The sequence below is a fragment of the Sinohyriopsis cumingii genome, chromosome 4 (assembly GCF_028554795.1).
Source record: "Sinohyriopsis cumingii isolate HCF-2022 chromosome 4, ASM2855479v2, whole genome shotgun sequence".
Classification (NCBI taxonomy): Eukaryota; Metazoa; Mollusca; class Bivalvia; order Unionida; family Unionidae; genus Sinohyriopsis; species Sinohyriopsis cumingii.
In genome coordinates, this window is record NC_142964.1 from 109575053 (window position 1) to 109589138 (window position 14086).

The following is a 14086-nucleotide window of genomic DNA, read 5'->3' on the forward strand; positions in this document are numbered from 1 at the left end:
ATTATTCATATTGCATAGCTACATCATTTCCAATGTTGTTAACGCTAAAGAAAAACTTCCATCCCTTGTCAATTTTAAAATTTATTTAAATTTTGTGGAACATTTGGTTAACCGGCTTTGTTTCTAGTCTTGGCTCAAAATGTGAACAGAATTATTATCCTTTATGAAAAGACACTAGACTGTATCAAATGGTATGTGACAAGAGTAATGAGACGATATTAGACTATTAGGGTTCCATCCTGCAGTTTTGTACTTTGCACTGAGTTTGCTATGATTTAAAAAAAAGAATTTCCTAGGTTTTCTTTACAGGGTTTCCTGGTTATTTAAAAAAGACTATGTATATTATATGCGTTGTTAAAATAAAGTTTAATTCCCTTTATTTTGTTGTTTTATTAATAGGTGTAATTTGTGTTATAGGAGTAAATAGCTTGAGTTTACTTCGGATATGTACCTTTCAAAAGAATGTTACCTCTGCTTAGTCTTTTTCACTTCCAGGACTCAAGAGGAAATTTTGAAGAAAAAAACTAACAGAATTTTTTTGTGTTATAATTAAGTTATGCACTTTTTGAATTTAGTACTGTCTACTCTAGCAAAATTAATTTTCTTTATTTTAATAACTGCTTAAGTTAGTGCACTTTAGACTAGTTCAATTTCAGTTCTTGAACTTACGGGAGCAGTCATTTTGATCAGCTGTCTGCTTAAGGCAGTGCATTATCTTCCATATAGCACATGTAAAGAAACTTAATTCACAGTACATGAAAGAAAGACATGTATGCCAACATACTCTCTAATATGCTGCCTGTAAATGTACACAACATTACATTGTACCTGTCCTGCTTTAAGTACATAATAACTGATGAGAGGAACCTAAATGGAGTGTGATGAGTGATTACTCTTAATGATAAGATACATAATTATCAAATGGAGTGTGATGAATGATTAGTCTTAACGAGAAGATACAGGACTTGATTCTGACAACAGTAATTACTCTTGATAAGAATATAGTTGACTGTATGTAATGGGATGTGACTAGTGATTACTTTTAATGTGAAGATAGTTGACTGAATGTAATGGAATGTGACTAGTGATTACTCTTAATGTGAAGATAGTTGACTGAATGTAATGGGATGTGACTAGTGATTACTCTTAATATGAATATAGTTGGCTGAATGTAAAGGGATGTGACTAGTGATTACTCTTAATATGAATATAGTTGGCTGAATGTAATGAAATGCGACTAGTGGTTACTCTTAATGAGAATATAGTTGACTGAATGTAATGGGATGTGACTGGTGATTACTCTTAATATGAACATAGTTGACTGAATGTAATGGGATGTGACTAGTGATTATTCTTAATGAAAATATAGTTGACTGAATGCAATGAACTGTGACTAGTGATTACTCTTAATATGAATATAGCTGGCTGAATGTAAAGGGATGTGACTAGTGATCACTCTTAATGTGTAGATAGTTGACTGAATGTAATGGGATGTGAGTAGTGATTCTCTTAATACGAATATAGTTGGCTGAATGTAATGGGATGTGACTAGTGATTACTCTTAATATGAAGATAGTTGACTGAATGTAATGGAATGTAAATAGTGATTAATCTTAATATGAAGACAGTTGACTGAATGTAATGGAATGTGATGAGTGATTACTCTTAATAATGAAGACAGTTGATGGAATGTAATGAAATGTGACAAGTGATTACTCTTAAAATGAAGACAGTTGACTGAATGTTGTTGTTGTTGGGTTTAACGCCATTTTTCAGCAGACGATAGACTATGGCGGCCAGTATTAATGGTGGAGGAAGAACCCGGGAAAACCCCAGAAAGAACCACCGACCCACGAGAAGCTACTGGCAAGCTTTCTCACATACCCACATTGGCTGAATCTTAGACTTGAACCCACGCAGTTGACTGAATGTAATGGAATGTGACTAGAGATTACTCTTAACATGAAGATAGTTGACGGAATGTAATGGGATGTGACTAGTGATTACTCATAATATGAATACAGTTGACAGAATGTAATGGAATGTGACTAGTGATTACTCTTAATGAAAATATAGTTGACAGAATGTAATAGAATGTGACTAGTGATTACTCTTAATATGAATATAGTTGACTGAATGTAATGGAATGTGACTAGCGATTACTCTTAATGAAAATATAGTTGACTGAATTTAATGGAATGTGACTAGTGATTATTCTTAATGAGAATATAGTTGGCTGAATGTAATGGGATGTGACTAGTGATTACTCTTAATATGAAGACAGTTGACTGAATGTAATGGAATGTAACTAGTGATTACTCTTTAATATGAAGATAGTTGACTAATGAAATGTGACTAGTGATTACTCTTAATGAAAATATAGTTGATTGAATGTAATAGAATGTGACTAGTGATTACTCTTAATATGAAGATAGTTGACTGAATGTAATGGGATATGACTAGTGATTACTCTTAATATGAAGACAGTTGACAATGTAATGGATTGTGACTAGTGATTACTCTTAATATGAACATAGTTGACTGAATGTAATGAACTGTGACTAGTGATTACTCTTAATATGATGATACTTGACTGTATCAAGTGGAATATACAATATGCATATCTGAAAATAAGCAGTATATAACACTAAATAACCATTGTAGGCTTGGGAAAGTGAAATGGCCCAATGCACCCTAGATACAACTAATGGAGGTAGGAGTGATACTGGCTCAGTGGTTATCTTGCCAGAATTGTCATAGGGTCCTGGTTCACTTCTTTTTTACTAAGGAACCTTGTTCCATATGCCTCATCACTGAACAACCTGGATGTGTTGATGCTCTATAAAACACACCTAAAACAATTATATTATGACTACTGCCATCGTGGAGGTCCTATTAATAGTCAGTGGGGAAGACACTTTAAAGGTTACAAAAAATATATTAGGACAAAAGCTCCCAATGGTAAAACTAAACCTAAATTGTGAAGAACATCAAACAAAATGATGAATGAATATTAATAAGTTATGATCTTTTTACCCTCAAGACAGACTTTTCATCAGAAACAATCTATTTACTATCAAAAGAGATCGTCATTGGAATCTTTATCAGCATGACATCCCAAGGTAAAATTAATTAAGATTATGTTGTTGTTGTTGTTGTACTAGGGTTCAACGCCATTTTTCAGCTCAAAATAGGCTCTACTTGGCGGCCAGTATAACTGGTGGAGGAAGAACCCAGGGAAGAACCACCGACCCACGAGAAGCTACTGGCAGGCTTTCCCATGTACCCATGCAAGCTGAGCCATGGACTCGAACCCACGCAGACAGAGATGAGATGGCAGTGATCCGGAATGGTGAGCGCTTTAGACCACTCAGCGCCCCATTAAGATTATCTTAACAACTGACTATATTATACATTTACCCTCAAAACATTGTTTTCAGGAATATTATATCACCATCACATAACTAGGCAAAATGAAGTAAGATTATGTTAACAAATTATAATGTTGTCTATTTACCATCAAAACAGGTTATCATTACAAACTTAATCAGCATCACATCGGAAGGTAAAATTAATTAAGATTATGTTTTAAATGGCTATATTATCTATTTTTAATAAAAACAAATTGTTATTATAAACATTACTAATTATCACATATCAAGGAAAACTTAAACAACAAAAATTCAGATTTATTTAAAGGATGTTCTATAATATATGCATCTATATATACTTGTTTTGAAATTATTTACCAGTGAGAATGAAAGAAAGAAGAAAGACAACTAATGGGGTCATTATAAACTTATCAAGGCATGACAGACAGAAAATACACATTTTGCTGGCTTGAATTTTAATAAAATATATTCTGCAAACAAGGTTTTATCCTTATTGGTTTTAACAAACGAAGGGGACATGCCCATAACATAAGTAAATAAGAACTGGTTTAATGAATCATTTGGAACATTCTGCATATTAAATCTGAAAAATGGCCCAAAATAGGTCTTTGTTAACCAACCTTATACAAAATATACATTAAAATGGGCAACACCGACTATAATATTATACAACAGGGCAAATTTTGAAAATAATATCAACAAAAACAGATCATGTTACTTATGCACAAGTTGATGTATGATGCATTTATTAGTATAACGTTGTTAACTTGGTCTTCAATTAAATGTAGCAGACATAATTCCCCCAAAAGACAATGATATCTACATTAATCTTTTAACTTGTTCGATGATAAATCACTGGAATAAACCGTCAAAAAAAAAACGTAACATGTAAATACATTTCTAGGCCTCATAAATGTTTTGTTTATAAAAAAATTTTTCTTCTTCAAAATTCATTAAGCAATAAAATTAGCTTTTTTTCATCCTAATGAGAGATGGACACATTTTGACTAATGATAATTACTGCATACATGCCTATAAGACCAACTGCATAGAACATAAACCTTGATCTGCCATTGCCAAATGCACCAGCAGATCAGGGGTCTATGTTCTTTGTATTAATGACTGTTCCAACAAATTGCATAGACCCAGATCTGTGGACACATCATGCAATGACAGCTCTTGATCTGTACAGTTTATAGTTGAATTTGACTTACAAAGGTATATATGCTAGCTATGCTGAATCAAAACACTGCCATTTGACTGACCAACATGAGTTAAGTGTAAAATGAAACACATGAGGAAATTTAATGAAACCATAACCATTTATACATCCACAAATATAAAAGCACAATTAAGAAGTACCTTAGTGATAACTTCTTGGTCAATTCTCTCACTTAGAATTAAACTTAGTATGGTTTATGGCTTTTGTGGGTTTAACACCATTATCAGTGCATGATAGGCTATACAATGCGGCCAGTATATCCGGTGGAGGTAGAACCAGGAAACTAAGGAAGAACCACCAACCCACATTAACTTACTGGCAAGTTTTCCCACTTACCCACACTGGCCAAGCCAGCGAGTCAAACCTACATGGACAGAGTTGAGGTGGCAGTGATCGATAAGGGTGAGTGCCTTGGACCATTCAGCTACCCTAGATCCCAAAATGAAAGGTAATATATCCTCAATGGACTGCTCTGTCAAAGCAATCATGGAATATATCAAGCTTGATAGTTTAAATATAACATCAAATCAAAGCATTTGGACCACTCTGAAATCTTGTCTGAAATTGTGTGAAAGAGTAGGAATAAAGGAGGGCAACTTATTTTTTAAAATGTAAGAAAGAGTAAGGGACAATATCGATACTTTATAATGAAAAATAGTAAGAAAGTATAAAACTTACTGAAAAAAACTTTACTTGATTAACATTCATATACTTTGAGCAAAAAATCTGCTTACTCGCAGGCACAATGTGCCTTTAGTCCAGGTTTCTTCTATCTTCATAAACACTGAGCTCACATCACTGAGACCACATCTAAATTTGCTTTGCTAAGGCCATTCATGCAGTGTGTAATCAATTTTCAACATAAAATTTATAAAGTTGGGATATCATTTTTTTTTTAAAGTAGACAAAAAATAGAGCTCAGACAAAAACGTAAGAAAATCCAATGCCACTGGAAAGACAGCCAATTGGCAATTTTCAAGCAAAAATATTACAATAATGGCTTAGTCATTATGAAATGCAACATAAAATACATAACATTTTTAAAACAATACTCGCAGCTGGTGAATTGATCAATCTTTACTAATCCATCATGAGAAATCTTGGACATATTTACACATGACATTATAATATACACATTGATACATTAACTGTAAGATGGCCTTTGTTATCTAGTCCGAATCTTCATCTTCATCCCCATAGTCACCTGATTCAGTCCTGGGAGCCACTGAAATCAGAAAATATAATCCGCTCGAGAACTGTACAGCATCAACACGAATTAATCTTTCAATTTACAGTAACATACATGAAGACAAAGATGGGCACATGCATGCAAACAAATATGTAATTATAAACACAGTATCAAATTCAATGGATAATGTAACAGTGAAGTTCGCCTGTCCAATATCTTTATAAACAAGTTGGTTTATCATTATATATACCTCTCACTTAAGTTATTAGGTCAGTCTTGAATCTGGCAAAGTTTTTTTTTGTTGTTTTATTTGTTTTGTTTTTTGTGTTTTAATTTCATGGTGGGTTTAAAAAAAATAATATTATGCTTTTTATGTTATAGGTGTTGTCTAATGTTGTAAAGCACTTAGAGCTTCTAAAGATTAGGCGCTATACAAAGTCCTCATTATTATTATTATTTATGTTTTACTGTACTGGCAAATACTTCATACAGCAATATCAATAATATAAAACACAGCCAAAAATAAATTGAAAGAGGCAAGTACACAAAGCTCACAAAGGTTGAAAGCCAGGGTAGCACCAAAATAAATCTGAGGTGGCAAGCACTGTATACATATTAAGAAAATTTCAAAAATTTTGTACCAGGGACATACATTGCTATTCATATATATTAGAAACATAAAATGAAAATAATAACTGCTTAATACTTGCATTTTATGTGTTATGCTATTATTTTACTGACTGATACACACAGAACAATTAATAATCCACTTACTTGGCTACACATAATTGTGTATACATATTCAATATGGTAAAGAGAGTAACAACATAACAATATAAATTCCAAAACTGGTTTCATATCTCAAATTTCATTATCTTTTAATATGTTAAAATATCAATGTAACTTTAACAGTAAGTACTTATGTATGTATATGGAATGTTGTTGTTGTAGTTGTAGGGTTTAACGCCATTTTTCAGCACAAGATAGGCCATATATGGCGGCCAGTATAACTGGTGGAGGAAGAACCCTGGAAAACCCAGGAAAGAACCACCGACCCACGAGAAGCTACTGGCAGGCTTTCCCACGTACCCACGCTAGCCGAGCCTTGGACTCGAACATACGCAGACAGAGGTGAGATGGCAGTGATCCGGAACGGTGAGCGCTTTAGACCACTCGGCCACTCGGGGCCCCCGTATATGGAATGGAAAAACTTTTGTGGAATGGAAAGGCTTATGTGGAATGGAAAGGCTTATATAGAATGGAATGGCTTATGTGGAATGGAATGGCTTATATGGAATGGAATGGCTTATATGGAATGGAAAAACTCAAGAGCTCAGATTGCTCATGAATTTCATAAAGTCAAGAAACAAACCCCAAAACCAACAGATATTAGGTCCCCATAATGTGTGTCATTTGTTAGGTGTTTGACAATACATCAGCACATAAAAGGTTATACAGTACTAATGGAATGGGAGTATAATTGTTTACTTGAGACGCTCCAATGCAGCTCACCCAGACTGATCTGGACAGGACTTGATTCTGTGACTTTTGGGTTGTCAGCCTAACACCTTAACCACTGTGACTCCCATGACAAGATGTACAATTTCAGAATAATTTTCCTAAAATCAGATCTCAACAAAATTGTATTCCCTGACATAAAACCTAAGACCCAGTACATGTAATACTTGACAGAATTGCTGTATATGGCAAAACATAGTCAGCTAGTTCATTCATCCTTCTTTAATATTAAAACTTGGGGATAAAATGAATAGCGTAATATCAAGCCACCAACCTGCTTGTCTTAATAAAGCTGCTGTTTCTGGATCTTTGGCCAGTTCATAAGGAAGCTTGTTGTCATTATTCTTCAGATCTGCCCTAGCACCTGGGAATAGAAAAGTTACAATCACAATATTATCGGTCTCAACTGGCTCTGCCCTAGCACCTGGGAATAGAAAAGTTACAATCACAATATTATCGGTCTCAATTGGCTCTGCCCTAGCACATGGGAATATATCAGATATAATCACAAATTTATGTCCTATTATTGATCCAATTTCCACCACACCTGAGACAATATAACAATTGCAATATGTATATACATGCAATTTATTTTGTTAGAATGAATAACTTGTTCATTTTACTATTTTATTTGCCAGTTTGTCAGGATAAAAGCTCATTTTTATTCTTCAACAAACTATAATATAACATAGTTTTTTATTATTAGTGCCAATACCCCAATCCACCCACAGCAAAAGAAAAATGTCATAGAAACACCTGAAATTCACCCATGAGTATGGAGCATGTCAGAAATCAGACACAGATTAAATATGGCAAAAAAGTGGCTGACATGAACCAAATTTAGATTCCACTATATCTAATCTATTATAATGTATCAATTTTTAAACAACTTGTATCATTGAAAAATGTATTTGACAAAAAAATTGATATGCCAACAGGAAAATGGTGGCTGTCCAATACGCTCAATCATCAACAGACAAATGAATTCTCCTGTTGACTTACACTCTCATATCATATAAGTAGAAAAAATTAATCTATTCTGGAACATTAAACCCTGGTAAAACCTAAATTTGATTCACATCTGTAATTTAGTGACTGGATGCTGTCCGATTGTTGCAACTGGTGATGCGGAATACTGACAAATTCTAAAGGACACTAATTTTGACTTGGTTTAAGATATGTAGATCTATTTCGCAATTTATCAAATTTACAAAATCATGCTGGTTTTAATGTTCTTCTCAAACCTATCAAAACTGACTGTAACCCAAAACCTCTCTACACCAGCCTGTACTCATATCAATAACAGTTTACACGATTCATTAGAAAGCTAATTATAAAAAAGATAATACCTGAAACATACATTTTGCTATTTAGAGTTTGTGTTTAGGCAATTCTTGATGGCACCCCACTGACTGCATACATGTACACTTAGGATCTACAGCTGACATATATAGAGAATCTCAAATGGGTAATGATTTAATATTGAATTTATGAAATGAGTTGAACAATGTCCAGCTTTTGTGAACCTTGGCAATCAAAAGCTGAACATTTTCATCGAGTTTCATAAATCTAATATTAAATCTATATTTTTATCGCATAGTTTTTTTAAAGCTGAAATTATTAGATACAAAGAAGAATGAATAATTTTGTTCTTTCTGACAGAGGCTGCACCTTTTATTTGTTGTGCATAAAAATTAGTCCCAAATCAAGCTGAACTAGGACAAGTAGATCATACCTATCTACAAACTATAAATCAAATAACATGCATCCATCCAAACAAACAGAACATTTTATAAAAACAAAAATAATTTTTCAACACAGAATTTCAAACGTGTATGATATCACATTGTTTGATATGGTACACAGTACCGGCTAGAGTCCATGTTCACCATAAAATGTCACTTTCACAACTAAACATTACATTGTTGCAACAGTTATGTGAAAAGAGGATTACTGGATACAGAAATTCCCATATATACTGTATTTGTGATAGGATTACTAGATACAGAAATTCTCATATATACTGTATTTGTGACAGGATTACTGGATACAGAAATTCCCATATATACTGTATTTGGAGTATTAAATTTGGAAACAGTAGACTGTAAGGAAGACATAAACAAATTTCATTTTGAGTTTGATTTGCATCATGTATTTACTATGTAAATATGCTGTGGTTTGACGAAGTTCTGTCAGTTGGGAGACCAGTTTATGTCCACATTCTTCTGTGAACAGAGGTGAGTTTATTTACTTCAACATTTTAACCATGCTTTTATATGGGGTGGATTCTATGTTATGGATATTCTGCCCGCCCTCCACCCCCACCTGAAACATCCACCATGAAATGAGCAATACCCTTAGTTTTACTTCTTGTTGTTGCTCTTGTATTGGGGTTTTATGCACTCTTTCATATGATGATATTGTTATACATGACACAACAAACCTCCATGGGGGTAAACTAGCCATATTCAGACAGAGAAAATGAGTCAAGCCAAAAAATGACCACCAAAATGTTAATAGAAAACAATTTTAGATGGCGGTGTTAAAAAAGTTATCCCATCATCACAGCCAATCAGTAAACAGAATATTGCACAATAATTTCATGGGCTTATATGGACCAATCTTAATCACATAAAGTGACATGTAACACATTGTGATATCAGATATATGAAACTGCATATACTATAAGAAAACTATAGTGACTATGTAATAATTTAAGATCTGTACATCCAGATGTGGAGGGAAATAGGAAAGAAGATGAAAAGGGCCTAAATACAGAAATACAGGTTTAAATAGCATACACATCCTAAATATGAACAAAAGTAGTTACAAATGTGATATCATTATATAGTCACATATAGCAATATAATTTTTCTCCCACTGATATATTTCAATATCTCACTATGAAATAAAAAAGTAATTCACTTTGGACATAGATCACTAACTGTCTGCAGACTTTACTTCGATGAATATTTTTTGATACTCAACTCATGATAAATAAAGCCATTATCTGTGAAGGACTATCTTTTGCAGATGTATCAAATGTCACATTTCAATTCACCTAGCTGGCACATAACAGTCAACTCAAAACTGGCACATAATAACAGTCAACTCCAAACTGGCACATAATAACAATCAGCTCCAAACTGGCACATAATAACAGTCAGCTCCAAACTGGCACATAATAACAGTCAACTCCAAAATGGCACATAATAACAGTCAGCTCAAAACTGGCACACAATAACAGTCAGCTCCAAACTGGCACATAATAACAGTCAACTCCAAAATGGCACATAATAACAGTCAACTCCAAAATGGCACATAATAACAGTCAACTCCAAAATGGCACATAATAACAGTCAACTCCAAAATGGCACATAATAACAGTCAACTCCAAAATGGCACATAATAACAGTCAACTCCAAAATGGCACACAATAACAGTCAACTCCAAAATGGCACACAATAACAGTCAACTCCAAACTGGCACATAATAACAGTCAACTCCAAATGGGCACATAATAATAGCCAACTCCAAATTGGCACATAATAACAGCCAACTCCAAACTGGCACATAATAAGTCAACTCCAAATGGGCACATAATAACAGTCAACTCTAAATAGGCACATAATAACAGTCAACTCCAAACTGGCACATAATAACAGTCGACTCCAAACTGGCACATAATAACAGTCAACTCCAAATTGGCACATAATAACAGTCAACTCCAAACTGACACATACTAACAGTCAACATCTAACTGCATGCTAATTAGAACATCATTAAGAGAGGAAAATGGTGAAGAGGATGATACTTTAAAAAATACACTAAGCAAATCTTGCAAATAAAACTGGGACTTTTCATTTTTGAAAACCAGGCTATTTTGCACATAACCATGAACACAGTCTTTAACCAGACTATGTTAAAACGGGTTTGATTGCAACAAGTACAGACATTTAACAAAATTTCTTTTTATAGTACAGTTGAGAAATATGGGGAATAAAATAAAAAGAACTGATGAATCTAATCTTTCTCTGGAAGATGATCTTATGAATCAATTGGTTTGAATGAAGATGGTTATCTACCTTTTCAACTAAAAACATTGATATCTCCCTTTTCAACTGAAAACATTGATATCTCCCTTTTCAACTACAAACATGGATATCTCCCTTTTAAAATGAAAACATGGATAATTCCCTTTCCAAAAGAAAACACAGCTATCTCCATTTGTAACTAAAAACATGGGTACCTCCCTTTTCAACTAAAAACATGGGTATCTCCCTTTTCAAATAAAAACATGGATATCTTTGTTTCTCCCTTTTCAAATAAAACAGATCATACCAGGGTGAATTAAGCATCTAGTGACTTCCTGTTAAATTTTGTGTACAGTATAAGAGCTATTATCTATGTAAAATAGGACATAAAACAACAGAGATTATCTGCAAAACAGAACATGATCACATGTCTATGTAGTGACATATCAAAAACCCTTGTCAAAAAGCAAAGTTCATCACATGTATATGTAGTGAGATATCACCAACCTTTTTCCAAAAGCAAAGTTCATGATTACACATCTATGCAGTGAGATATCACCAACCTTTTTCCAAAAGCAAAGTTCATGATTACGCATCTATGTAGTGAGATATCACCAACCTTTTTCCAAAAGCAAAGTTCATGATTACATGTCTATGTAATGAGATATCAGCAAAACTTTTCCAAAAGCAAAGTTCATGATCACATGTCTAAGTAGTGATATATCACCAACCCTTTTCCAAAAGCATCCTCACTACTTCAGCATGACCTTTCCAGGCGGCACAGTGGATAGGGGTGTCACCCAACTTGTTCTGAAAGCAAGAACATCAAATAGTTCTATTAAGAAGTTGTTTTTGAACTTATGTAACTCCTGTTCAAATAATATTGCCAGTAAATACAAAAAACAGAATCAATGCAGATCAATGAACAGACTTGTATAAAAGTAAGCTATAGGAACCTTTTATAAGTGGATAATAATAACTCCTGACATATTTATATGCATTAGACCATTTCTTACCAGCTGTTTTACTTAAACTTTCAGTAAGAAAGTGGTCCCCTCCCATGTTTTCTTCTACTACCCTCCACCTATAAAAACTGATATATGTATACATTTAAAAACTGATACATGTATACATTTATGTGTGTGATTAGGATTTTTAATGTAGCTTTAACAATTTTTCAGTCATATCACTACGATGTCTGCAGTGTTGCAGTTTATAGTGATGTCCAGCACTGGGGCATCATGCAGCATGATGTCCCACCCAGTCACATTATTCTGACGCCAGGCCGACCAGTCCTAACAGTAACCTCTTAATGCTGAGCGCCAAGCGAGGCAGTTGTTAGTACCATTTTTGTAAGTCTTTGATATGACGTGGCCGGGGATCAAATCCACAACCTCCTGCTTCCGAGACGGACGCTTTAACCACTAGGCCACCGGAGCGGTATACATTTATGTACACGGCATCATAAAGATGTATACAATAAAATCTATCTTGAAAGACCACTGTTATGAAGGACCACCTGTCTTGAGAGATCAGGTCCTCAGAACATAGACTGATTCATTATATAGTATTAAGGCCTGTAATGAGAGACCACCTGTCTTGGGAGACCATAATTTTTGGGCAAAAGGGGTGGTCATTCAATACAGTTTCTACTGTACTGCAGATATTTTTGTGTAAAAACAAAATGATATAAGTATGTCCTAAGTTCTTGCAGATCTTCAACTGGCACTGTACACCTATACCAAGAAGCTTGTTTGCAAGATTGCATAAAATACATTCAACCTACATACCTGTGTCAGCAACAAAACTGATGTAAATATATCTCTGTGCTCAAGATTAACTGAAGTCAGTACAAAACAGGATTTAAATATATCTCTATGTTTAAAGTAATTTGAAATCAGGACAAAACCTGATAATTTTTTTATCTCTATGCTCTCTGCATTCTAGCTATCAGGATGAAGCAACTAAATCTGTCAGCCATTACAGCAACTATTCGTTTTTTTTTTCCAAACACATACTTTCAACATTTTGCAACATGGATTCTTTTAATAACAAAAACCGTGTTTAAACAACATGAGGTAGAGAAATAAGATTTGGTAGGCATATATTTATTGACATGTAGGTGATCTTATTTGATTTTCAGGTCATTAGACTAGTGTTTCAATTTATTTACACATTTCTGGAGATTTTGATTTTTCAATACGGAAAACATTTTAATCATAATTAAGTAAAAATCATTTCCAATAAACACATGAAATCTGTTATGTATGTTTAAATGCATACATAAATGACCTGTTTACATTTTTCTGATATACAAATGAAATCTGGCATGCATGTTTATATGCACATATAAATGACCCAATTTAAATGCATACATAAATGGCCTGATTAAATATTTATGCAATTATAGCAATGCTTCCAATTTTTCTATTTAAAACAATTTTGGACTCAGACTTGTGCAGGTTTGCAATGGAGATATGTGTACTTTACAAACAAATATATATTCTACATTTGTGATTTTCAATTACTTTCTCTAGCAAACAAATGTTTGTGGTCACAAGAACCAATGTTGCTAAGAAAACAGGAAAATATGGGTAGTAAAACAAATTTTATAAATACTGATTACAAAAGAAATCATCAAGACTATGTTGTATTATTTACACAACATAACCATTTACATGACTGACAGCTGTTGTAAATGACATTTTTGAGCAGTCTTGCCAGTTCCTAC

The 14086-nt window shown here is 33.7% G+C and overlaps 1 protein-coding gene across 1 annotated transcript in view; it reads right to left on the reverse strand.

The window, feature by feature from the left end:
• Nucleotides 1–3830: 3830 nt before the first annotated feature.
• Nucleotides 3831–14086, reverse strand: part of LOC149801866 (osteoclast-stimulating factor 1-like) — a 28154-nt gene continuing 17898 nt past the window's right edge. Inside the window, exons 6-8 of the mRNA XM_089956236.1 lie at nucleotides 12087–12165; nucleotides 7596–7685; nucleotides 3831–5839 (exon numbers count right to left, since the gene is read on the reverse strand). Of these exons, the coding sequence (XP_089812362.1) occupies nucleotides 5784–5839; nucleotides 7596–7685; nucleotides 12087–12165 (225 nt within the window). The 3' untranslated portion in view covers nucleotides 3831–5783. The remainder of the gene's footprint in view (nucleotides 5840–7595; nucleotides 7686–12086; nucleotides 12166–14086) is intronic.